At 43.3% G+C, this 25,449-nt stretch overlaps 1 protein-coding gene across 3 annotated transcripts; it reads right to left on the bottom strand.

Annotated features, from left to right (window-relative positions):
* Nucleotides 1–4,409: 4,409 nt before the first annotated feature.
* On the bottom strand, nucleotides 4,410–24,494 carry LOC108271536 (glutamine synthetase). 3 transcript variants are annotated; one of them, XM_053683744.1, is made up of 8 exons: nucleotides 22,840–23,132; nucleotides 14,959–15,144; nucleotides 14,622–14,783; nucleotides 14,351–14,497; nucleotides 14,097–14,224; nucleotides 13,758–13,957; nucleotides 8,270–8,427; nucleotides 4,410–4,675 (listed from the first exon to the last, which is right to left on the bottom strand). In XM_053683744.1, exons 2-8 carry the CDS (start codon nucleotides 15,119–15,121, stop codon nucleotides 4,494–4,496), a joined length of 1,140 nt encoding a protein of 379 aa, XP_053539719.1. In that variant the 5' UTR covers nucleotides 15,122–15,144; nucleotides 22,840–23,132; the 3' UTR covers nucleotides 4,410–4,493. The 3 variants fall into 3 exon arrangements, with proteins under 3 accessions (XP_053539719.1, XP_017334662.2, XP_017334661.2); XM_017479173.3 differs by lacking the exons at nucleotides 4,410–4,675; nucleotides 22,840–23,132 and adding an exon at nucleotides 23,927–24,494 and having other exon boundaries at nucleotides 8,091–8,427; XM_017479172.3 differs by lacking the exon at nucleotides 4,410–4,675 and having other exon boundaries at nucleotides 8,091–8,427; nucleotides 22,840–23,126.
* Nucleotides 24,495–25,449: the final 955 nt, after the last annotated feature.

The raw sequence follows: 25,449 nt of genomic DNA, 5'->3' as shown, positions 1-25,449 counted from the left end.
CTCAACTCTGAACATGTATGTACTATGAAAGGCTTTAGAAATGTTTAGCTGCAGCTTGCATGCATCATGAATTGCAGTGCTAAGCATGTAATCATAATCATTCCATGACAAAAGCTAGTCAACAAAACTTACTCATCACAAATATCCTCTGCCGGATCAAGTCAAAGTTTGAAATGGCAACGTTCGTCCTCACTGTCCTAATTTTTGGGTAAAATGACTTCCAGGTGCTGTGTTTCCCCGGAGAAGTGCCTGCTTTTCGGGTAACATGTGCTCTTGCTCTTGTTTAATGTGTTCTCACACATTTTGTTACCTCTTAATTACCCAATAACGACCGCCTATTTACCATAATGTTATCATATGAATAGTTCTCGTTGCTAATGGGTGGGACATCAAGAGCTGTTTTCTGACTCAGAGACTGAAACGTGCATGCTGTTCATTTTATTCTCCTCATAATGCTCTAAAAATATGTGTAGTTTCGATCTATATACATTTGGAAAGTAGACTGTTCAAGGTTTCTGGGGATGTCAGTTTTATGTTTGTAGGACAAAAACTGTTTGTAACACAAAAAAATGTGCGAACATTCCATTTTCTCCTGCAGGTGGGAGAGCCGACCCCTAAGGGTTAACTGTAGCTGACTATGAATGCAGTATTTATGCATGATTAATAACGTATGATTATAATAATTTGGCAGTGATATGTTTGGATTGAACCAAGATTTGAGGGGGGGGGGGGGGGGGGGAAGCCAATAAGTTTCCTGGATAAGCTTCCCCAAAGCACTTATTTTAAAGAAGGCACGTGGGAGTTCTTTGCAGTTCATTTGTACACTGTGGGCTCTTCATCCTCATTAAGTAGACATGTGCGAATGATTGCTTCAGTCACAGCATATGGGTCGCAGTTAGCTGAGGGACGGCGATCCTCAAAATAGCCTTCAGAGAAGTCATTGATGTTGGAGGTCTCATGATGGCCAGTGAGACGTCTGACGTTGTCAAGCCCCCCTTTTGGGTCGTAGGCACAAATGTGGTAGTGGTGCCTCTTGCCCAGCCGCTCAATAGCCTCCTCAACATGCCTGCAGAGAAACAGTTTTAAAAAATTGAATTGTATCCTGAGGAATCGAAAAATAATTCAGTCCCCGTCACTCTGTATGTCTAATCAAGAGTCAAGGTGACAGGTCTATTTAAAAAATAATTATAAATAAATAAGAAAGGAAAAAAATGTCCAGGTTACGCATATAACCCTGTTCCCTGAGAAGGGAACGAGATGTTGCATTTAGCATAAGACTATGGGAGCACCCCTTGCACGTGAGCAGCATCTGAAACTTGTGTAAAATCACGCCTATTTATAGGCCTGCCATGATCAAGGGAAGTGACATGGCAATTAAGCGCGGTGCGTGATATATTTATGGCACCTGTGAACCACGCCGTCAGCCTCTATTATCTGAAGTGATGACACAATTCACAAGCCTACACTGGTATGACAAAGCTACGGAACATCTCGTTCCCTTCTCAGGGAACAGGTTTACATTCGAAACCCAGACGTTCCCTTTCAAGGAAACTCCAAGTTGCGTTTAGCATAACACTATGGGAACGAGAATACCCATACCAGCTCCGGCTGGAGACCTATGGGGAGGTCTCAGGCCCCAGCCTGAGGTCAATGAGGCGACCTCGGGGTCCCAGCCAGAGGTCAACAAGGTGACCTTGGGGTCCCCGCCTGAGGAAGCTGTCCTGTCCTGCCGAGGAAGCTGTCCCGCTGTCCTGTCTGGCAGAGGACATCTTTCTGTGTCCCAGCCCCGCAGAGGAGGTCTCTCCACATTCCAGCCCCGCAGAAGACGTCTCTCTGAGCTCCAGCCCCACTGAGGACATCGCCCCGAGCACCAGCCCCGCGGTGGACGTCACCTTGTGACCCAGCCTGGCTGGAGGCGGTGCTCCGCCTGTCTGCTGCCCAGCGTAGGCCGCTCAGTTTCCTGGTGCAGCGAAGGACAGGTTATCCAGGGGACCAGGACCTCCATTGGAGGGGTGTGTTCTTTGGCAGCCCGGGAGGAGCGCCTTTGGTGGGGGATTCTGTCACGATCTCGCCGGCAGATGGCGCTGCAGCGGCGATGTGCAGGGAGAACCGGAGGGCGGGCACATGCACGAACCAGAGTGAGCACATGCTTGCAAGTTGCCTAGGAACCATGGAGACTTTGTTTACAATGGACATGTGCATTTGTTTCTGTTTTGTCTCCGCCTTGTTTAGTTACTGGATATGCGAGGGCGCATCCCAATTGTTACCTTTGTTAACATTCAAGGTAATTACATTTGTTATTTAAACCCCTCACGTTGCTGCACACGGCGCACAGTATTATATGTTGATTAGTTCTAGTTCTAGTTAAATGATAGATGAGTAAATGTTTAAATGTGTAATAGTGCTAAGCGGTAGCATTTCCATGCCATGCTCTAGTTTCATGTTTCATGCCTCGGTTCAAGTTTTATGTTTAGACCTTGTTTCCCGTTTTCTTGTACGTTGGCTTTAGTTGTAAATAAAGACGTTGACCTGCACTTGCTTCCTGTTCAAGTCCGTTGAGAGTCTGTACGTAACAATAAACATATGCCAGAAATCTGTGTGATCCGTAAGCAGATGCATTTTCCCTGATCCTTCATTTAATCACACCAGCACTATTGTAATCTATTGTCTCTGTGTTGGTTTGTTAGTTCCACATCATGGCTTAACACTCTACAGTCTGAGGCCTTTCAGACACGTTTGAAGTAGTCTGACATGCCTTTACATTTTAATATATTTCACCTATCTAAAAAACATTCATCCAAAAATGCTACATATGCTTATATTTACTACAAATTCACCAACAGTAATTTGAGAGCAGTAAGAATGTCATGAATATAGGTTTTGTTTAAATCAACTGTAAATTTACACTTTTCAAAAACCTATTTTCAGTGGTGTTTGGGATACTGTTATAAACACATTATAAACATTTTTGACAGGACTTTTGAGCTCTGAACCTTGTAAACATAGATGTTGCCTACACATAGGTGATTAAATCATGCAGAAATGTCATGTGGTCTGACTACAAAAGTTGTAGAACTTTGAAGTGACACTATTTTTTTTTCAAAGCCAGTGGCTTACACAATGAATATTGATGTGATAGGTGTCAACATCTGTAATAGTTCCCCTCCCCACTGTCAAAGGTAATGGCAATCCCTATTGTCAAAGGTAATTGTCCATCTGGGATGTCATTGTGTCTCCCACACCCCACACCCATCCGGTCAGTGTGAATTGTAAGGAAAGAAGAGACAATAAAATCCTTTTTACAGTTTATTGAAAATACTGTGTTCAACCCCAAACATGCAATGGAATACTATAAAATAAGATGAATAAAAGAACAACGAATTATCAGTCCTGATCAGGATGCCAATCTTCAAAACAGTTACTGTCTTGTTGATGGCAAAGGAAGACAAGACATGCTTTGCACTTCCATGGGGTTTTTGTTAGGGAGCAAAGACTATGAATGAAAAACTTTATATATAGCTTATGGGTAATTAGTTGGCCTGTCTGGTTGCTATGATAAGTTTTTCTAATGTGTTACGTAGACAGAGAACTTTTAGCAATGCAAGCTGCTTTACATATGCTTATTTATAAAAGTGATAGATATGGTATGCATACTTGACGGAGGCAAAATAATTCACTCAACTCTGAACATGTATGTACTATGAAAGGCTTTAGAAATGTTTAGCTGCAGCTTGCATGCATCATGAATTGCAGTGCTAAGCATGTAATCATAATCATTCCATGACAAAAGCTAGTCAACAAAACTTACTCATCACAAATATCCTCTGCCGGATCAAGTCAAAGTTTGAAATGGCAACGTTCGTCCTCACTGTCCTAATTTTTGGGTAAAATGACTTCCAGGTGCTGTGTTTCCCCGGAGAAGTGCCTGCTTTTCGGGTAACATGTGCTCTTGCTCTTGTTTAATGTGTTCTCACACATTTTGTTACCTCTTAATTACCCAATAACGACCGCCTATTTACCATAATGTTATCATATGAATAGTTCTCGTTGCTAATGGGTGGGACATCAAGAGCTGTTTTCTGACTCAGAGACTGAAACGTGCATGCTGTTCATTTTATTCTCCTCATAATGCTCTAAAAATATGTGTAGTTTCGATCTATATACATTTGGAAAGTAGACTGTTCAAGGTTTCTGGGGATGTCAGTTTTATGTTTGTAGGACAAAAACTGTTTGTAACACAAAAAAATGTGCGAACATTCCATTTTCTCCTGCAGGTGGGAGAGCCGACCCCTAAGGGTTAACTGTAGCTGACTATGAATGCAGTATTTATGCATGATTAATAACGTATGATTATAATAATTTGGCAGTGATATGTTTGGATTGAACCAAGATTTGAGGGGGGGGGGGGGGGGAGGAGGAAAGCCAATAAGTTTCCTGGATAAGCTTCCCCAAAGCACTTATTTTAAAGAAGGCACGTGGGAGTTCTTTGCAGTTCATTTGTACACTGTGGGCTCTTCATCCTCATTAAGTAGACATGTGCGAATGATTGCTTCAGTCACAGCATATGGGTCGCAGTTAGCTGAGGGACGGCGATCCTCAAAATAGCCTTCAGAGAACTCATTGATGTTGGAGGTCTCATGATGGCCAGTGAGACGTCTGACGTTGTCAAGCCCCCCTTTTGGGTCGTAGGCACGAATGTGGTAGTGGTGCCTCTTGCCCAGCCGCTCAATAGCCTCCTCAACATGCCTGCAGAGAAACAGTTTTAAAAAATTGAATTGTATCCTGAGGAATCGAAAAATAATTCAGTCCCCGTCATTCTGTATGTCTAATCAAGAGTCAAGGTGACAGGTCTATTTAAAAAATAATTATGAATAAATAAGAAAGGAAAAAAATGTCCAGGTTACGCATATAACCCTGTTCCCTGAGAAGGGAACGAGATGTTGCATTTAGCATAAGACTATGGGAGCACCCCTTGCACGTGAGCAGCATCTGAAACTTGTGTAAAATCACGCCTATTTATAGGCCTGCCATGATCAAGGGAAGTGACATGGCAATTAAGCGCGGTGCGTGATATATTTATGGCACCTGTGAACCACGCCGTCAGCCTCTATTATCTGAAGTGATGACACAATTCACAAGCCTACACTGGTATGACAAAGCTACGGAACATCTCGTTCCCTTCTCAGGGAACAGGTTTACATTCGAAACCCAGACGTTCCCTTTCAAGGAAACTCCAAGTTGCGTTTAGCATAACACTATGGGAACGAGAATACCCATACCAGCTCCGGCTGGAGACCTATGGGGAGGTCTCAGGCCCCAGCCTGAGGTCAATGAGGCGACCTCGGGGTCCCAGCCAGAGGTCAACAAGGTGACCTTGGGGTCCCCGCCTGAGGAAGCTGTCCTGTCCTGCCGAGGAAGCTGTCCCGCTGTCCTGTCTGGCAGAGGACATCTTTCTGTGTCCCAGCCCCGCAGAGGAGGTCTCTCCACATTCCAGCCCCGCAGAAGACGTCTCTCTGAGCTCCAGCCCCACTGAGGACATCGCCCCGAGCACCAGCCCCGCGGTGGACGTCACCTTGTGACCCAGCCTGGCTGGAGGCGGTGCTCCGCCTGTCTGCTGCCCGGCGTAGGCCGCTCAGTTTCCTGGTGCAGCGAAGGACAGGTTATCCAGGGGACCAGGACCTCCATTGGAGGGGTGTGTTCTTTGGCAGCCCGGGAGGAGCGCCTTTGGTGGGGGATTCTGTCACGATCTCGCCGGCAGATGGCGCTGCAGCGGCGATGTGCAGGGAGAACCGGAGGGCGGGCACATGCACGAACCAGAGTGAGCACATGCTTGCAAGTTGCCTAGGAACCATGGAGACTTTGTTTACAATGGACATGTGCATTTGTTTCTGTTTTGTCTCCGCCTTGTTTAGTTACTGGATATGCGAGGGCGCATCCCAATTGTTACCTTTGTTAACATTCAAGGTAATTACATTTGTTATTTAAACCCCTCACGTTGCTGCACACGGCGCACAGTATTATATGTTGATTAGTTCTAGTTCTAGTTAAATGATAGATGAGTAAATGTTTAAATGTGTAATAGTGCTAAGCGGTAGCATTTCCATGCCATGCTCTAGTTTCATGTTTCATGCCTCGGTTCAAGTTTTATGTTTAGACCTTGTTTCCCGTTTTCTTGTACGTTGGCTTTAGTTGTAAATAAAGACGTTGACCTGCACTTGCTTCCTGTTCAAGTCCGTTGAGAGTCTGTACGTAACAATAAACATATGCCAGAAATCTGTGTGATCCGTAAGCAGATGCATTTTCCCTGATCCTTCATTTAATCACACCAGCACTATTGTAATCTATTGTCTCTGTGTTGGTTTGTTAGTTCCACATCATGGCTTAACACTCTACAGTCTGAGGCCTTTCAGACACGTTTGAAGTAGTCTGACATGCCTTTACATTTTAATATATTTCACCTATCTAAAAAACATTCATCCAAAAATGCTACATATGCTTATATTTACTACAAATTCACCAACAGTAATTTGAGAGCAGTAAGAATGTCATGAATATAGGTTTTGTTTAAATCAACTGTAAATTTACACTTTTCAAAAACCTATTTTCAGTGGTGTTTGGGATACTGTTATAAACACATTATAAACATTTTTGACAGGACTTTTGAGCTCTGAACCTTGTAAACATAGATGTTGCCTACACATAGGTGATTAAATCATGCAGAAATGTCATGTGGTCTGACTACAAAAGTTGTAGAACTTTGAAGTGACACTATTTTTTTTTCAAAGCCAGTGGCTTACACAATGAATATTGATGTGATAGGTGTCAACATCTGTAATAGTTCCCCTCCCCACTGTCAAAGGTAATGGCAATCCCTATTGTCAAAGGTAATTGTCCATCTGGGATGTCATTGTGTCTCCCACACCCCACACCCATCCGGTCAGTGTGAATTGTAAGGAAAGAAGAGACAATAAAATCCTTTTTACAGTTTATTGAAAATACTGTGTTCAACCCCAAACATGCAATGGAATACTATAAAATAAGATGAATAAAAGAACAACGAATTATCAGTCCTGATCAGGATGCCAATCTTCAAAACAGTTACTGTCTTGTTGATGGCAAAGGAAGACAAGACATGCTTTGCACTTCCATGGGGTTTTTGTTAGGGAGCAAAGACTATGAATGAAAAACTTTATATATAGCTTATGGGTAATTAGTTGGCCTGTCTGGTTGCTATGATAAGTTTTTCTAATGTGTTACGTAGACAGAGAACTTTTAGCAATGCAAGCTGCTTTACATATGCTTATTTATAAAAGTGATAGATATGGTATGCATACTTGACGGAGGCAAAATAATTCACTCAACTCTGAACATGTATGTACTATGAAAGGCTTTAGAAATGTTTAGCTGCAGCTTGCATGCATCATGAATTGCAGTGCTAAGCATGTAATCATAATCATTCCATGACAAAAGCTAGTCAACAAAACTTACTCATCACAAATATCCTCTGCCGGATCAAGTCAAAGTTTGAAATGGCAACGTTCGTCCTCACTGTCCTAATTTTTGGGTAAAATGACTTCCAGGTGCTGTGTTTCCCCGGAGAAGTGCCTGCTTTTCGGGTAACATGTGCTCTTGCTCTTGTTTAATGTGTTCTCACACATTTTGTTACCTCTTAATTACCCAATAACGACCGCCTATTTACCATAATGTTATCATATGAATAGTTCTCGTTGCTAATGGGTGGGACATCAAGAGCTGTTTTCTGACTCAGAGACTGAAACGTGCATGCTGTTCATTTTATTCTCCTCATAATGCTCTAAAAATATGTGTAGTTTCGATCTATATACATTTGGAAAGTAGACTGTTCAAGGTTTCTGGGGATGTCAGTTTTATGTTTGTAGGACAAAAACTGTTTGTAACACAAAAAAATGTGCGAACATTCCATTTTCTCCTGCAGGTGGGAGAGCCGACCCCTAAGGGTTAACTGTAGCTGACTATGAATGCAGTATTTATGCATGATTAATAACGTATGATTATAATAATTTGGCAGTGATATGTTTGGATTGAACCAAGATTTGAGGGGGGGGGGGGGGGGGAGGAGGAAAGCCAATAAGTTTCCTGGATAAGCTTCCCCAAAGCACTTATTTTAAAGAAGGCACGTGGGAGTTCTTTGCAGTTCATTTGTACACTGTGGGCTCTTCATCCTCATTAAGTAGACATGTGCGAATGATTGCTTCAGTCACAGCATATGGGTCGCAGTTAGCTGAGGGACGGCGATCCTCAAAATAGCCTTCAGAGAACTCATTGATGTTGGAGGTCTCATGATGGCCAGTGAGACGTCTGACGTTGTCAAGCCCCCCTTTTGGGTCGTAGGCACGAATGTGGTAGTGGTGCCTCTTGCCCAGCCGCTCAATAGCCTCCTCAACATGCCTGCAGAGAAACAGTTTTAAAAAATTGAATTGTATCCTGAGGAATCGAAAAATAATTCAGTCCCCGTCATTCTGTATGTCTAATCAAGAGTCAAGGTGACAGGTCTATTTAAAAAATAATTATGAATAAATAAGAAAGGAAAAAAATGTCCAGGTTACGCATATAACCCTGTTTCCTTGAGAAGGGAACGAGATGTTGCATTTAGCATAAGACTATGGGAGCACCCCTTGCACGTGAGCAGCATCTGAAACTTGTGTAAAATCACGCCTATTTATAGGCCTGCCATGATCAAGGGAAGTGACATGGCAATTAAGCGCGGTGCGTGATATATTTATGGCACCTGTGAACCATGCCGTCAGCCTCTATTATCTGAAGTGATGACACAATTCACAAGCCTACACTGGTATGACAAAGCTACGGAACATCTCGTTCCCTTCTCAGGGAACAGGTTTACATTCGAAACCCAGACGTTCCCTTTCAAGGAAACTCCAAGTTGCGTTTAGCATAACACTATGGGAACGAGAATACCCACTCAGACATACCAAGCGTACGGCCTGTTCAAAAAGACCCAAGCCTGAGGGTCACTGCAAGACACTCGAGCCCGGGGCGGAATGAATATCCAGGCTGTAATATCGAATGAATGTGTGTGACGTAGACCACCCTGCAGCAGCACACACATCCTGTAAGGATACCCTGTTGGACAAAGCCTTCGAGGAGGCAACCCCCTAGGGGAATGAGCCCTTATGCCCATAGGCGTAGCGAGGCGTAGCGAGACTACGCACCACATAAACGATAGAGATTGCTTCCACTATCCAATTAGAGATGCGCTGCTTTGACACAGCATTACTCTACTGTCGCCGCCAAGCAGACCAGCAGCTGCTCCGACTTACACCACTGGCCGGAGTGGTGGACGCAAGTACAGATAGCCCTTACTGGACACAGCAGGTGCATTCTCTCTTGTTGTGGCATGAGGAACAGAGTAGGGCAGAAAGCGTGCAACATCACAGGCTGGACAGCAGATGTAGGTACTTTAGGAATATAATCTGGCCTAGGATACAGGAAGGCCTTGGCTAATCCAGGGGTAAAGACAAGGCAGGAAGTGGCAACAGACAGAGCTTGTACATCTACTACTCACTTGAGAGATGTCAGGGCTAGCAGAAGACCTACCTTTAGAGTCAGAAGCTTCTAAGAGGCTGACTCTAAGGGCTCAAATGGGGCACCTGATAGACCTTTCAGGACCACAGAAGGTCCCAGGAAGGTATGCGCGTCCTGCAGATGGGCTTCAGCCACCTGCCACTACACATAAACCTCGAAGTTAGAAGATGTTACCCCACAGAGGCTCCATCAACAGGGGCGTGGCTGGCCGAAATGGTGGCCATGTAAGCCCTGATTGTAGAAGGAGTCCACCCCGCTAAGAAACATCCTTGTAAGAACTCCAGGACTGTAGCTATTGTGCAGTTCACTGGGTCTAGCTGGCGTTCCTCACACCACAAGACAAAAAGTCGCCACTTGAGTGCATACAATTTCCTCGTGGATGGTGCTCTACGGTCCAACATGGTCTCTACAACCTCAGTTGTGAGACCAGAATCCATGAGCTGGTGCCCCTCAGGGGCCAGACCCAAAGTTTCCATAGTTCTGGCCGAGGGTGATAAATCAGCCCTCCGGCTTGAGACAGTAGATCCACTCTAAGGATTCAAATGGGGCACCTGACAGATTTTCTAGGACCACAGAAAGGTCCCAGGAAGGTATGCGTGGCCTGCAGAGGGGCCTTAGCCACCTGACACCATGCATAAACCTCGAAGTTAGAGGATGCCGCCCCACAGAGGCTCCATCAACAGGGGTGTGGCTGGCTGAAATGGCGGCCACGTAAACCCTGATTGTACAAGGAGCCCACCCCGCTGAGAAACGTTCTTGTAAGAACTCCAGGACTGTAGCTATTGCGCAGTTCACTGGGTCTACAGTGGATCCCTGTGGATGGGAATCTCCCAAGGAGTGTCATCTAGCAGGGATATTATCTCTCAGAACCATATTCGAGATGGCCAATAAGGTGCTACTAACAGCAGACATAGACTGTCTTGGTGAACTCTCGCTAGAACTTGTAGGAGCAGAGCGATCGGGGAAAGCGTACAGATGTGACCTCGGCCACATGTGCACCATAGCGTCCAGCCCTAATTGTGCGGGAGGAGTGAGGGCGAACCACAGCGGGCCATGTGTTGTCTCCTCAGACGCAAACACATGCAGACCTGCTTGGCCAAACCTCCGCCATATGGACTCCACCACTTGTGGATGGAGCCACCAATCCCTGGGCCTCAGCCCCTGCCTCAACAGGATATCTGCCCCCACATTCCAGTTGCCCAGAATGTACATTGCACTCACTGACAACTTTCCTTCTGCCCAGAGAAGAATTAGTTGCACCTGTCTGAACAGGGGGCGCAGACATAATCCTCCCTGGTGGTCAATATATGAGACCACCGGTGTGTTGTCTGTAAACACATGGTGACCTCTCAATTGAGGAAGAAGGAATTTCAGTGCTAGAAATATGGCCCACATTTCTAGGCAATTTATATGCCATTCCAGTTGAGGGCCGCTGCCGAGACCATGAACTGGACAGCTGTCAAAGACCGTGCCCCAGCCCATGAGGGAGGTGTCTGTCATTACAATCTTGCACCAAGGAGACACCCCTAGAGTGTGACCCAAGGCTAGAGACCGGGGATACTCAAGTTCTCAGAGCACATAGGCATTGCCGCGTGACATTGATTACTCTCAGAGGTTTCATCCTTGGATGAAACCCCCAACATCTCAGCCACCACTGAATTGTCTCCTTTGCAATAGGCCCAATGGTATGACGTTGGCTGCCCATAAGCTCCAATAGTCTCCCATAGACACTGGAGGGGATGCCAAGATCCAGCTTTATCTTGCTCAGTGTTGATAGGATTGACCCTACGCATGTTGGGGATAGAAACGCCCTCATCATAGTAGAATCCTTATAACCCCTAGAAAAGTTGTCTACTGCACTGTAGAAAGCATACTTTTCTGAGGTTCAACCTTAGGCCCAAGCTCTTCATGTGGGCGAGAACAACAATCCGATGTTGAACCGCCAGTTCCCTGGATCATGCTAGAATTAACCACTCGTCCAGGTAGTTTAGTACACGGATGCCCTGGAGTCACAATGGAGCCAGAATGACATCCATGCAATTTGTGAAGGTGTGAGGGGATAAAGCTAGCAATATTTCTATGTGGAAATATGCACCTTTTAGATCTATCGTCATAAAGCAGTCCTCAAACTAAATCTGTGGAACGATAAGTTTGGACTCAGCATCTTGAACCTGTATGACCGAAGAGTACAGTTCAGATGACGCATATCTAAAATTGGCCGCATACTCATCTATTTTTTGTGGGCCAGAAAATAAAGGCTGTAAAAACCTCCCAAAACATGTTCTATGGCCCCTTTGTCCAAGAGGGATCTTACTTCCTGCGCTAACATCAGGCTCTGGTCTGTGCTGACTACTGCGGTGAGCACACCTCTGATCCTGGGGGGTCGAGCTCGAAACTGGACCCGGTAACCCTTTTCTATGGTAGACAGAACCCTTGGAGACACATTTGGCAGTGGTTTCCATGCTGCCAGACGGTCTTTTAGTGACATTAACTATTCCACATTGTATTGGAGCATCAGATTTTCGTTGCACTGTGACAGCTTGCTGACCAGAGAACACTGAAAACTTGGGACAGCCTTGGCAAGGGGAGGCCCTACAGTAGCACTGGGGGCTATCTGCCCTAACAACCTCATGTCCCCTGATACGTCTCTCCACGGATCCTCAGGACCGCTCTTCTTTGTCTGCTTGGCTTTTATGGCCATTCTCAGATCAGGCCTAGTAGCAGGCCGCGACTGTGGCCACCCGGTTCCCCTGGCTGTCTGTGGGGGTTGGCGGGCTGCCATACTTGCCTTCTGGGTCTCCCTCACACTAGTGCTGGGCCGGGCTCTACTCGTGGATGCCCAGGCGAACTCGACACAACAGGGAAGGAACTGGCTGAATGCCGCCATATGTCGAGCTCACTCATCAGGTGTGCTTGGTAGGCCTGCAACACTGTCATTGTCTGCAGTGACCCACAAGCAAGACTACTACTGCATAGGCCTTGCCCACCAATGCCACGGTGGCCTTACACGGTGGCTTGGATGGCAAAGCCGGCCCCCCTAAATTACCTGCCGTCGATGGAGAGAGGTAGCTCGTAAGCGCCTCCTCCACCTTCAGCATAGCTAAATAGCCATGCCGTTCATTCCCCACAACGACCGAATAATCCAACATCGTGGGGTTATAAATATGGCTTATGCATGGTTTTCCCCCAGAAGCCTGATATTTTGTCATGCACTTCTGGAATAAAAGGGAGTTTTCTGCAGAGTGAGGGATTTACTTTTACTGAGGAGAAAAAAGCTTATCCAGCCTTAGTAATCACTTCAAGCAGCTCTTTATATGCTGCTCTCAGTTTTTAGTACACCATTCTGGCTCCTCGGAGTCAGAGAGAAATGATTACTATTATTATTGTGTGTGTGGTTTTTTCTCTTTTTTTTCCCCTTTTGGCTTTCCATAGTGGAAGGAGGAGTCGTGACGTAAGCTCCAAAATCCAGCGGAGAGCCGGACCCAGAAGACAGAGCAAGAGAGAGCAGATACCCCGGACTGGAGACGGGTAGCTGCTTCGGCAGCAGCCGGCCAAGATCCACGATTCTCTGAAACCCAACTCGCTTCGACTTCCGAGAAGAGAGCAAGTCGTGAATGGGGCATGCCTAAAGTAAGACGTTACAATGCGCCCTCACAGGCTCCAGCCCTAGACACTTCACACAGAAAGTGTGCACTACTCCCCATGATGAAACACGAGCACACACGTAACACACTTCCTGAATTCTCTCACTCATTTTTCTCTCGCTCATTCCTTTTTATTCTTCTCTTTTTTTAAAGGGATAGAAAAGTCCAGAGATTTTGAGAAAAGATGGAGAGGAAATGAAACGTCTTTTTGTTTCTTTACACAAACAACCGACATGCAGTCTCGCTGAAGATAATAAGGCGCCATATATATATCATGCGACGTGCTTAATTACCACATCACCTGATCATGGCAGGCATGATTTTACACAAGCTTCAGATGCCAGTCACGCACGAGGGGTGCTCCCATAGTGTTATGCTAAACGCAACGTGGAGTTCCCTATGAAAGGAACACCTCAAAGCGAAAAACAAAACAAAACGTTGACATTAAATTTATGTAAAACTTATTACATGGAGTTGAGATATAAAATCACTTACACCATGCTACACAATACGTCTAATTAAGAGCATTACCTGAGGCCTCCCTCCTCCCGCATGTTTTTCGTACTGAAGTTTGTATGGCAGCCAGCACCATTCCAGTTGCCTGTAATGAGTTTGGGGTCAAAGGAGGCCACAACACCAAAGCCTTCACACACCCTGTGCAGGATAAAACGAGCTATCCACAGGTGATCTCCCATGCTGATGCCTTCACAAGGACAGACTTGAAATTCCCACTGAGAACAAAGGCAGAGATGTTTGGTGTTACAGTAATTATACTCCAATACCCCTATACGCCCCCCCCCCCCCCCCCCCCCCCCCCCCAAAAAAAAAAAAAGCTAAAGAGCTCTTCATAAACCAGTTTTGAAGGCTTACCTGGACAGGCATGACTTCTGCATTGGTGCCACAAATCATAACCCCAGCATACAGACAGGCTCTATAATGAGCCTCAACAATGTCCCTGCCACAGGCCTTATCTGCTCCCACACCACAGTAATAAGGACCTGTTTAAACACAGCATCTTTTAATTAAGACCTGAACAACAGCCATTCCTGCATTCATCCAAATTGAGTAAGGGCAGAGAGCAGGACTGAATTCAAATCCATAGAGCAGTACACAAAGACCTTCACCTTGTGGTCCTGGGAAACCATTTGAGGGCCCGCGAAATGGATGACCATCTATAGCAAGAAGTGTGTACTTCTGCTCCATTCCAAACCATGGATGCTGGTCCTCCACCATGCTCATGATCTTGTCACACATCTGACGAAGATTAGTTACTAAGAGGGAAAAAAAAGGAAATAAAAAGTTCAAAAAGTCCAGCATTATCCACAAACACTCCTTCATAAATTACACCAGATTTGACACTTTAACAGCAAATATTTAATTATACCAAATTTATACCTGCAGGTTTCCTGTTGTATTTGAGAACCTCACAAAGAACCAGCTTGTTGGGGTCCTTCCTGAATGGGTCTCTAAAGATAGCCTTTGGTATGAGGTACATGTCACTGTTCGACCTCTCAACCGGGAATATACTGGTGCCACCAAAATTCCACTCTGGGAGATCTGCAGAAACCCACAAATCATAAATACAGAGTCAAATCAGAGCAATGAGACTTTGACATAGAGCATATAACCAACATTTATGGTCACACAATGACCTATGCATCCAAAGAATGGCTTGAAGCAAAAGTACCACCAAAATTGATTGTTGGATACCAACAATTGTTGGAAACAGTACCTTCAATAGTCTTGGGTTCCGAGTCCAGAGTCCTGGTCTTGCATCGGAGTCCCTCTCCGGTCCCATCAATCCAGATGTACATGGCCTGCACTTTGTCTCCCTGTGGCAGGTCCATGTACCACTGTGTCACAGCTGTATTCAGCTTTGAACTGGAAGTGGCCATTTTTGCTTTGGGCTATAAGAAACCTAGGGAGACGCACATCATTTCAAACCATATTAAATTCATTTAAATGCTTAAAATCCTGCCTCAATGGAAGTACCTCCATCTGCTCCTATACTCTCCAAGTTAATACACATAGTGGGTACATTCGAGTTTGTCAAACTACGAGACTCACTGTGATGGAAAATTACCAATACACATTTTACCTCTATTAGCACAATCAACTGAAGAAAAAAACAAAACAAAACAGAAGCCCTCAGAATTTGTAATGGTTTTAATGGTTATAAATTATATTGATTTTAATGGAAACTTTAATAGTACCGTCGGTCTCCAATAGTAACTTGTTGCCTTTTATTGGTGAAATGTTATGTCTAGTGGATACCATTAACGACCAGTAATGGTAATGGTTTCAATGGTTAACTGTAGGTTTGTAATGGTATTTGTAGTGGAAACCATTAGAATTTATGGTGGGGCGGGGGGGGGGGGGGGGGGGGGGTTCAGCAGGGAGGTAATTTATCTTTTAGGGCGAGAGTACATTTAGTAATTAACTAAACTGTATTTTCAACTGCTTTCATTTATTGACTTCATTAACAAAATTCCAACTTCATTTTAACAGCTGACTAAGGTGGGAAAGTCTTCTTGTGCTTTGTAAGCCAAGTGTGGCAGAGTAAGTGATTTGGCTATTCTATTGGCTCTGCTCAGGGTATGGCTTCGGCAGACCAATAAGGTGGGAGTTATCTGACTATTTAAGGACCCTTATTTTGGTAGGCGCATAGGTGTCTTGGTGATTCAGAGTTCCTCGCGCCCCTGGCATTTACGGTTCCCATTTCTCTTCAGGTAAATTCAGGCTTTGCTAACGGTGTAATGAGGCCAACATCTCAAGGCTAATTTGTTTATTTATAGTCTTAGAGCGGCACTGGTGGCGCGTGCATTGTGGCGAGTTGGCGGGGGAGATCGCGCCAGAGATCGCGCCAGAGATCGCGTTCAGTGATCACAACATTTGGCTGTATAATATGTATATGTATGTCGAGCTGCGGTACCTGTGAGTAAGAATACAACTTCACGTCTGGTGTTTGTTTAACCCAATGGTAAGTACACCTCTCCCTTCTTCACATTGGGACTTGGTAGATTTAGGTTGACACACCGATCTTTGTGTTAAGGTGAGAGTGGGGAGTTGAGCATCTAAATCTTCTCTAAGACAAATCCCTAGTCGAAGACGCTAAATGCAACGCCGCTGCTGTTTTGCTTTACTTCAGTGTTTTGCTTCACCTGATCTGTTTTGCTTTATGGTTTTATTTATTGTTTTGCTTGATCGGTTTCTTGTTTTGCTTCATCTGAATTGTTTTGCTTTACTTACTGTTTTGCTTCAACTCATTTTTGTTTCACCTGATTTGTTTTGCTTTACCTTGACTTTAGTTTTGGATGTATGTTTGGTTTATGTTCTGCAACCACATATAGTATGAGCAGCTAAGTTGTAAATTAGAGTTTTCCAGCCTCAAACCTGTTTCAGGTTTGTTTTTCCACACATCCACCTTACTATTGAGAGAGTGTATGTTGGGCCTTATTGTCTCCATGCTATATTTTTCATTTGTACTGTCTACCATAATTCTGGTTCTGCATAGGTGCTGTTAACTGCCTCCATTTCATGTGGTGGTGTCAGTGAGTTTGGGTGATCTAGCCAACACCCCATGGTGTCTGTAACTTGTTTCTCTTTGTTTATTGTTTAGTGTTTGTGTAATTTTGGGTTAACCGGTGTTCCCTTGCAAAGGGAACTTCGACGTTACGTTTAGCATAACACTATGGGTGCCTCTTGCGCGTGACTGGCATCTGAGCTTGTGTAATATCATGCCTATTTATAGGCCTGCCATGATCAGGTGATGTGGCAATTAAGCACGTCGCATGATATAAATATCACACCTGTAAACCACGCCATCAGCCTTTATTATCTTCAACGAAAGACTGTATGTCAGTTGTTTGTGTAAAGAAACAAAAAGACACTTTATTTCCTCACTATCTTTTCTCAATCTCAGAACTTTTCTATCCCTTTAAAAAAAAAAGTGAACGAAAAAAAAAGGAATGAGTGAGAGAGAAATATATGAGTGAGAGAATTCAGGAAGTGTGTTACGGCTTGCTCCCGTTTCATCACAGGGAATAGTGCACACTTTCTGGGTGAAGTGTCTAGGGGTGTAGCACGCGATGGCAGCCTCGAGAGGCCGTGCATTCTAATGCCTACATTAAGCAGCTCGGCTCGCGACTCACGCTCTTCTCGGGAGCCGAAGTGAGTTGAGTTTCAGAGCCTCGCGGATCTGGGCTGTTCACTGCCGAGGTGTTCAGGTTCAGGGGATCTCTTATGGATCCGGAAGAGGAGCCAGAGACGAGCGCTGCTCTATCTCTTGCTCTGTATTCTGGGTTCTGCTCTCCGTGACTCCTCCTTCCGCTATGGAAAGCCAAAAAGGGAAAGAAAAAAAAACGCACACAAAAATAATAGTAATAATTTCTCTCTGACTCCGAGGAGCCAGAAGGATGTGCTAAAAACTGAGAGCATATAAAGAGCTGCTTGAAGTGATTACTAAGGCTGGATGAGCCTTTTTCTCCCCAGTGAAAGTAAATCCCTCACACTGCAGAAACTCTCCTTTCTTCCAGAAGTGCATGACAAAATATCAGGCTTCTGGGGGAAAATCACGCATAAGCCATATTTATAACCCCATGATGTTGGATTATTCGGCCATTGTGGGGAATGAACGGCATGGCTATTTAGCTATGCTGAAGGTGGAGGAGGCTCTTGCCTTGGTGCCAGACGGCCAAGGACACACAGTGTTTCCTAGTAGCTTCATGGGCCATCTATTGGCCTCTCGGCCAAGTGAAATATTGGCAGTAGACTTTACGGTGTTGGACCCAACTCGTTCAGGGTTGGAGAATGTGCTGGTTATGATGGACATTTTTACCAAGTACACTTTACCGGTGCCTACATGGGATCAGCGGGCAGAAACAGTGGCCCAAGTTTTGGTGGTGGAATGGTTTTATAAAGTTCGGTGTTCCTGGTGGTATCCATTCTGACCAGGGCCGTAACTTTGAGTCCTCCCTGGTACAGCAGCTTTGTGCTCTGTATAGTGCTGAAAAGTCTCGCACTACCCCTTACCATCCAGCGGGTAATGGTCAGTGTGAGCAGTTTAATAGGACTCTGCATAACCTTCTACGTGCCCTAGCTGTGTGCCGGAAGGCTGATTGGGCCTTATGTCTCCCACAGGTGCCGTTTTGCTACAATACCACCCCTCATCAGGCGACTGGTGAATCTCCATATTTTCTAGTGTCCAGGCAGGAGTCACAACTTCCAGTGGACTTCCTTTTGGGTCCAGTCCAGGAGGTAGGGGTTGGTGGTGTGCACGAGTGGATGAGGGAACATCAGGCTAGGCTACAGCTAGCTTTTGAGAGGGCACGGGAATGACTGGAAGCTGCTGCTGGTCGCCGGAAGGCAAAACATGACACCCATGTCCATGATGCACCACTGAAGGAGGGCCAGTTATTTACACAAGTATGGCATTAGAGGATGTCATAAAATTCAAGACCTGTGGAACCCAGTGGTGTACCAGGTTGTGAAGGCACCCAAGACAGGTGGTGTAGTATATACCATTGCACCTGTGGATGACATGGGCAAGGTTAAGTGCGTTCATCGCTCTGCTTTGAAGACCCAGATCCGGAAGGATAGTCCAGTTCCTGCCTCAACACATCCCCCTGTTTTCAGGGAAGAGGTACCATTGGTAGAAGTATCAGAGGATGTTAATCTGCTGATGTTGGTACCGGAGACTGCTCCGGTAAGTCAGGGGCCAGCTCCTCAGGTTCCTGTTTTTCGGGGCTCTGTTCCATCACAGAGTAAGCCGGTAAGTGTTGATGAGGGGGCCACAGTCTCTGGGGGGCCTTGGGGCTCCTGGTTTGGTATCTTGCATACCATCAGAGCATGATAGTTTGCCGGCAGGCCAGACATGTACGGATGACATCCCCTTAAGGGCAGGCCACTGCAGGTCACCATTCAAATCTGTACCATCTACCACGGGCCATAAGAGCAGTCACTGCACCAGGCCCTACATCTAATAGAACGGTTTGGTTTAGGCCATGGGACGTAAGCCTGAAATAGTCCAAGGGCATGGACATGTCATGCCATAGCATGTGTCAGTGTGTGTTCATTTAGACTCCTCCAGGCGCGCCTAAACTCTCTGTGGTAAACCACACTTTGTAGCTCATAGCAACACAGAACTAAGAGTAAAGTTAATAGAAGTAATTGTAGAACAGGCTGAAAGGGCTGATGGAGATCTGAAGACATAATAATTATATTCCTGAGATACATGGAAATCCAACACGGGCCCTATATTGTGTTTGTTTGAGGCAGCTGGCATTGTGGCCGTGAAACCAGCTAACATTGCGCTATGTAATCTTTGCGATAGCCAGTTATTTGTTAAAGATGCAAACACTGCAATGTTATAAACGACCTCCTAATGGGCAACCATGCATCGCCATTCAGCCCGTGTCCTGTCAGCAAAATGTAACCTAATGTCACAAATAATTACTGAAATGTTAATGCTTTTAGTCATTCTTTTTGGCCTGCCATCATATCAGTGAATTTAAGCTAATGCTTGCATACAGAGTATAAGGTGTGTGTGTGTGTGTGTGTGTGTGTGTGTGTGTGTGTGTGTGTGTGTGTGTGCAGGCACTTGAAGCCTCTACTCTTTTTTTAAGTCATTGTCAGACAGTGTTTGATAAAAATACCCCCCCTCTCTATTTTTTTGCCAGTATCAGCCAAAGGAGGATGTCCTCCAGGAGTTTTTAATGAAAATTTTTTTTTAACCACACCATGGTATCGACTTTTTTATCGAGTATTGTGTACTTTTGGTGGTATTGGTATCGACTACTAGATTTTTGGTATCGTGACATCCCTAATATAAATAACCATTTAGTTCAGCTGAACATTCGACAGATGCTACAAACTGAAAGCGTCTGCTCCATTCAGCATAAGCTACAGAGTCACAGCCCAGAATAATAATGAATCCACTTTTAAAGATCACGAATATAGTCATACTATATACATATAGTAACTTGCAATCCTAAAGCCTGACAAGTGAAGCGCCATGCCCAGAGACACGCACACCAAAAGAAACACAAGGGAGAGAAAACACTGCAAACATAGGGAAGGGAATGCACGTGCATGCACACAGCTGACATTGAGCCATGTTTTCATTTAACAGATCTTGTAGACACATTTTTAGTTAAGTCAGCTATTTAAAATTGTGTTTATTTATATTTACTGTGTGTTTTGTTATAAACCGCACTCTGAACTTCACTACAACTTTCAATAAAATGAATACTGAAGATAAAATGAATGTGTTAATGTATCTCTGTAAATGCAGCAACAATGGAGCTACACTAGATTGAAAGACTGGAGAAACTGTGAAAGGGTGGCAGCCACAAGAGCCTGACCAAAACATACTCATCTGATCCAAGTACAAATTGCCTATGTGGCATAATGTGTACTTTATACAGCTTTACATGGTTTAGGGAGCTCTGAACAAATGCTGGACTAGCTTCTCTGATCACAAGGGCTACCAGGTCTAGTTCATCCTGATTGTGCCCCTGAGGCTGTTGTACCTGTGGAACTGCAGGATCTGATGCTGGCAGTCACAGCTGCAATATTTTCTCCTCACACACAGCAACCCCCGTTGGCATAAAACTGTAGGCCATGTCAGACTGTTTGACAAGGACACGCCATCTGGCATTGCATTAAGGTGTCCAAATATGTGCTCAACTTTTACACGGATGGCACGGTTCAATTTCCTTGGTGTTTGTGTTTATATTTGTACCAGTCTTTTGGAAGCTGTACAGATTACTGTTTTCTGTCAGAGCCTGAATCATGTCTTCCGACACAAATCTCTGGAAATACACCAGTGGTGTGTGGAAGGAAACAGCACCACCGGTGACGTCTGGACCAGAGTAATCAGTATTAGGACTGATGAAATTGTTTTTCAGCCAGCGACACCAGTCCCGGGTCAAGGCTGTTTAGTTGGTTGGCTCAATGTCATCAGCAGCAGCAGTGGCTGTCTGATTCTCCATGTCCACTTCATTGACATTTTCAACAACCTCATCATCACTTGAATCACTGGTGTCTGATTCAATCTCAACTTCTCTGTGCTCTCTTACTCAACATTCTAAAAGGAATATACAAACCCCCAGACCTTTTACATCTCTACATTACAGAACATTCGCACCTGTCCCTGAACAACTATCCTCCAAAGCATTCCACAAACAGTGTCTGCCTGTGTCAAAGCCCAGATTAAAAAAAAACATTTAAGTATATTTTACTGATTACATACAGGAACAATTTCAAATCCTGGTACTGAAAGAACTTAAATTATTGCAAACAGAAATAACTGATTCATTTTGAATTATTCAAATCTGGTGTAAACTGAAAATTTATTAGAAATTAGAAAAGGCAATAATTAGAAAAGGCAAATCATCAAATACATTATATTTCTGTAAATATTTATCCTATATCTGAACATTTAAGAAGTGCAATGTCTCCATGTAATGTGCAAGGTGCACATGCTCTTGACTACCATTCTCACACAAAATTGTAGTCTCAACAAAGACATAAGCTGTAAATCTAATGTGATGCACGCATTCCAGGATAACTTAGTATTTACATGAACTAGATATTCGACAATCTCAAAAAAAAAAAAAAAAAAAAAAAAAAAGATTTTTCAGGGATTTTTTCAGCCCAATGTAACAAGGAGATTCCAGGTTCTCAGGTCGTATGTGTTCATGGCTTTATGGCCAGACCTATATACACGTTACCTATCCAATGGCATTGCGAGGCTAAACAATAGGACCCAATGGCTATGTAAATGTGGTGTTTAAAAAATGTATAATAATAATAATAATAATAATAATAATAATAATAATACATTTTACAAAAAGGCATTTGCAGATGCATTTTTGCGAATGCTAAAGATGATGTTGTAATTTTACAACCACGGTTCTTACAAGGTTAATAGAAACGCAGACCACTCGCATTTGTTTTGTCGACATTCTTAAAATATCGCTTCTATTTTGCGCAAAACTGTAATGAAAACAGTGCCATGATGATGGAGGAACTCCGCACAGAGCAGTCTCACCTCCACGAGCTGAACAAATCTCTTATAACCACTTAAACATCCTCAACACCATATTATACCCATTTAAAACACGTAAATAACTTTACCTAGACAATAACAAGAGGATTTATTCCAAATCAAGTAGATCAAACTAAAATTAAGACACTAATAAAAAAAAGACAAATTATGTGTTTTTAACCACAACAAAAGGCTGATAATGTTCCCGAAGATCCACAGTGCACTTTCAATACTATAAATTATTCTTATGTCTTAAAATACTTCTCCAACTGACCTAATGCATGACAAGAATGATGCAACATACAGCAGAAACTGCAAAGACTTAGCACTTAGGTTATAAAACAATCATTTTAAAAATAAAACTTCTTTAAAAGAAACCCTTAATCAGTCACATTTAAGATCACATTAAACTCTGCTATTATCTAATATTAAACTACTAACTGAAAACACACACCTGATTTAAATGTGCCACAACAAAACGCACCAAAATACTATAATAACTCATAATTAAACTAATAAGCGAAAACTACACATTATACGTTTTAACTACTAAAACTTATTTACCTTTCAACGGGAATAAATAATCAGTAGGTGACCGGTTGTGTGTCCAGCTGTTTTTAGAAGAAAGTACAAACTGTTTTCCTCTAATTCTTTATACCGGCAAACTCAGCCGTCACAAGAACTTTTAAAGGAAGAGATTAAACTCCTACTTTCTGATTGGATAATGGAGAGACATGTGACTAAGTAGGGCGACGAAATATTGAAATAAAAGGCTTAATTGGATGATCGTGGTAAGGTTGTCATGGTGACGGAGTGGAAATAGAGCGATATCATTGGAAGGATGTTCATTCCATGTAGAATGGGAAGTGTAAAGAACAGTGAGAAATTATTGGATTTTTGGCTTGCTTCTAAGGAGCTGCATAATATTTCAACTGATATTATACCTTCACCTATTTTTCTGATCATAAATGTATTACTTTTCGAATCTCTCTTTCAACTACTGTTAATTTGTATACAACTCCCTCCTATTGGAAGCTTAATAACTCAATTCTTGCCTATGATGGAGTAAAAACAAAAGCGTTGACATTATCACAAATTGTTTGGAACAAAGCAAAGGAGGACGATAACTACTGCTGTAACTGGGATTAGCTCAATATGAAATATTTAGCTTGGAAATACATACAGTCAAACCTTGGATTGCGAGCATAATTCGTTCCGGAAACGTGCTCGTAATCCAAAGCACTCGTATATCAAAGCGAATTTAGCCATAAGAAATAATGGAAACTCAGATGATTCGTTCCAAAATCCAAAAATGTTCATATACATAATAATGATTAACAAAAAATACCATTTTATATTTTTATTATTTGAATTTAATATAAAGTAATCGAATGTATTAATTATTGTGTATGGCGACTTTCACTGTTACTAATGGAATCACTGCTGTCTGTTGGCTCGCCGGAATCTTTTTCTTTTTGTACGACGTTAACAAGGAACCTATCCAGTGACACTTGCTTTTGCCTCCTTTTAAGGATTTCGCGGAAATGTGACATTGCATTGTCGTTAAACAGATTCATCGCTCGCACTGCTACGTCTTACTCGGGTGGTGCTTTTCTACAACATTTTGCACCGTTTCCCACATTTTACACACCTCCCTAATCTCATTTGAAGTGAGGGATTTCTCCGCCTTTTTCTCCTCCTCCTCCTCCATAACCTCTAGCTGTTGCTCGTGATGCAGATCCATCAGTTCGTCGGTGGTCAGCTCCTGGCCATGTTCCTCCACCAGCTCTTGAATGTCGTCTTCATTCACCTCCAGTCCCAAGAACACAATTTCATCGACAACTGACTACTCGCAACTCAGCTACTCGCATACCTCGTTTGTGCTTCTCGATGATTTCCTTAACTTCCACCGTAATCATCTCCTTTTTCTTATCGCCATCGCCTTCTTCATGGGGGTCATTGTCGCAGTACAGTTACTACACAGTCACAACAGTTACAACACTATAGTAAACAGAATACGCTCACACGGATGTTGACTATACAAGTTAAGCACGCTGACTGAGACCGAGCATGTGGGAGAAGAACCATCGGCTCAGTAGTGATCACGTGACGCTCGGCAGACAAAGCAGCGTATACGTACTACAGGTACTCGTATTGCAAGACCTCGCACGTATATCAAGTTAAAATTTATTAAAACTTTTTGCTCGTCTTGCAAAACACTCGCAAACCAAGTTACTCGCAATCCAAGGCTTGACTGTAGTTTGTAAACATTTATTTTCAATTCAGTGGTGACTTGGCTAAAAAGACCAGTCTAAAGTCAAATGAGAGTAATGTTATTAGTATAATTAGTTGGTTTTTTTTTAGCTAAAACATGTGGAAGATATTACTGATTTTGAAAGAGCTGAATTTGCTGAACAACAACACCAATGAGATAAAATATATACATATAAAGCTGAATGAGCTTATATCCGAGGCAGGTGAGAAAGCAGTTTTTTTTTTTGTTTTGTTTTGTTTTTTTGTTTTTTTTTTGGGGGGGGGGGGGGGTGGGGGGGGTTTAGAAAAACAACAAGCCATAAAAAGTAATATTGGACAACCCATGATTGATGGAATAGTAACCGAAGATCAAAAAATCATTGGAAAATTCTGTGAAAAATTTTACAGTGAGTTCTATATGTCTACATTTTGCAGCTTTTAGTGATGCTCCTATTACCCTGAAAGAGATTGTAGAAGTGATCAATTCATTTAAAAATTTTTGAACCTCCAGGCACTGATGGGCTCACTTCAGAGTTTTATAAATTATTTAACATAAAAACATATAAATTATTTTTTCTATTGTAGGTTTTTAAGGAAAGCATGCCAAGGAATAATTACTCTAATTCCCAAGCCAAATAAAGATCCCCTTCTTGTAGACAATTGGTGCCCAATCACTTTATTAAATAATGACTACAAAATGATAGCTTTAGTTCTGGCCAAAAGACTAAAATGCGTTCTGAACTCCATTATTGATGAAACACAGTCAGGATTTCTACCAAACAGACATATATCAAACAACATGCGCTTAATATTAGATGCATTAGATTATTCATATTTACTCCAAAAACAAAGTTTTATTTTATTTTTAGACACACTAGAACATGAGTTCTTGTTTCAAGCCCTACATAGAATTGGCTTTTC

Source organism: Ictalurus punctatus, chromosome 11 (assembly GCF_001660625.3).
Source record: "Ictalurus punctatus breed USDA103 chromosome 11, Coco_2.0, whole genome shotgun sequence".
Classification (NCBI taxonomy): domain Eukaryota; kingdom Metazoa; phylum Chordata; class Actinopteri; order Siluriformes; family Ictaluridae; genus Ictalurus; species Ictalurus punctatus.
This window is presented reverse-complemented; position numbering and strand designations above follow the sequence as displayed.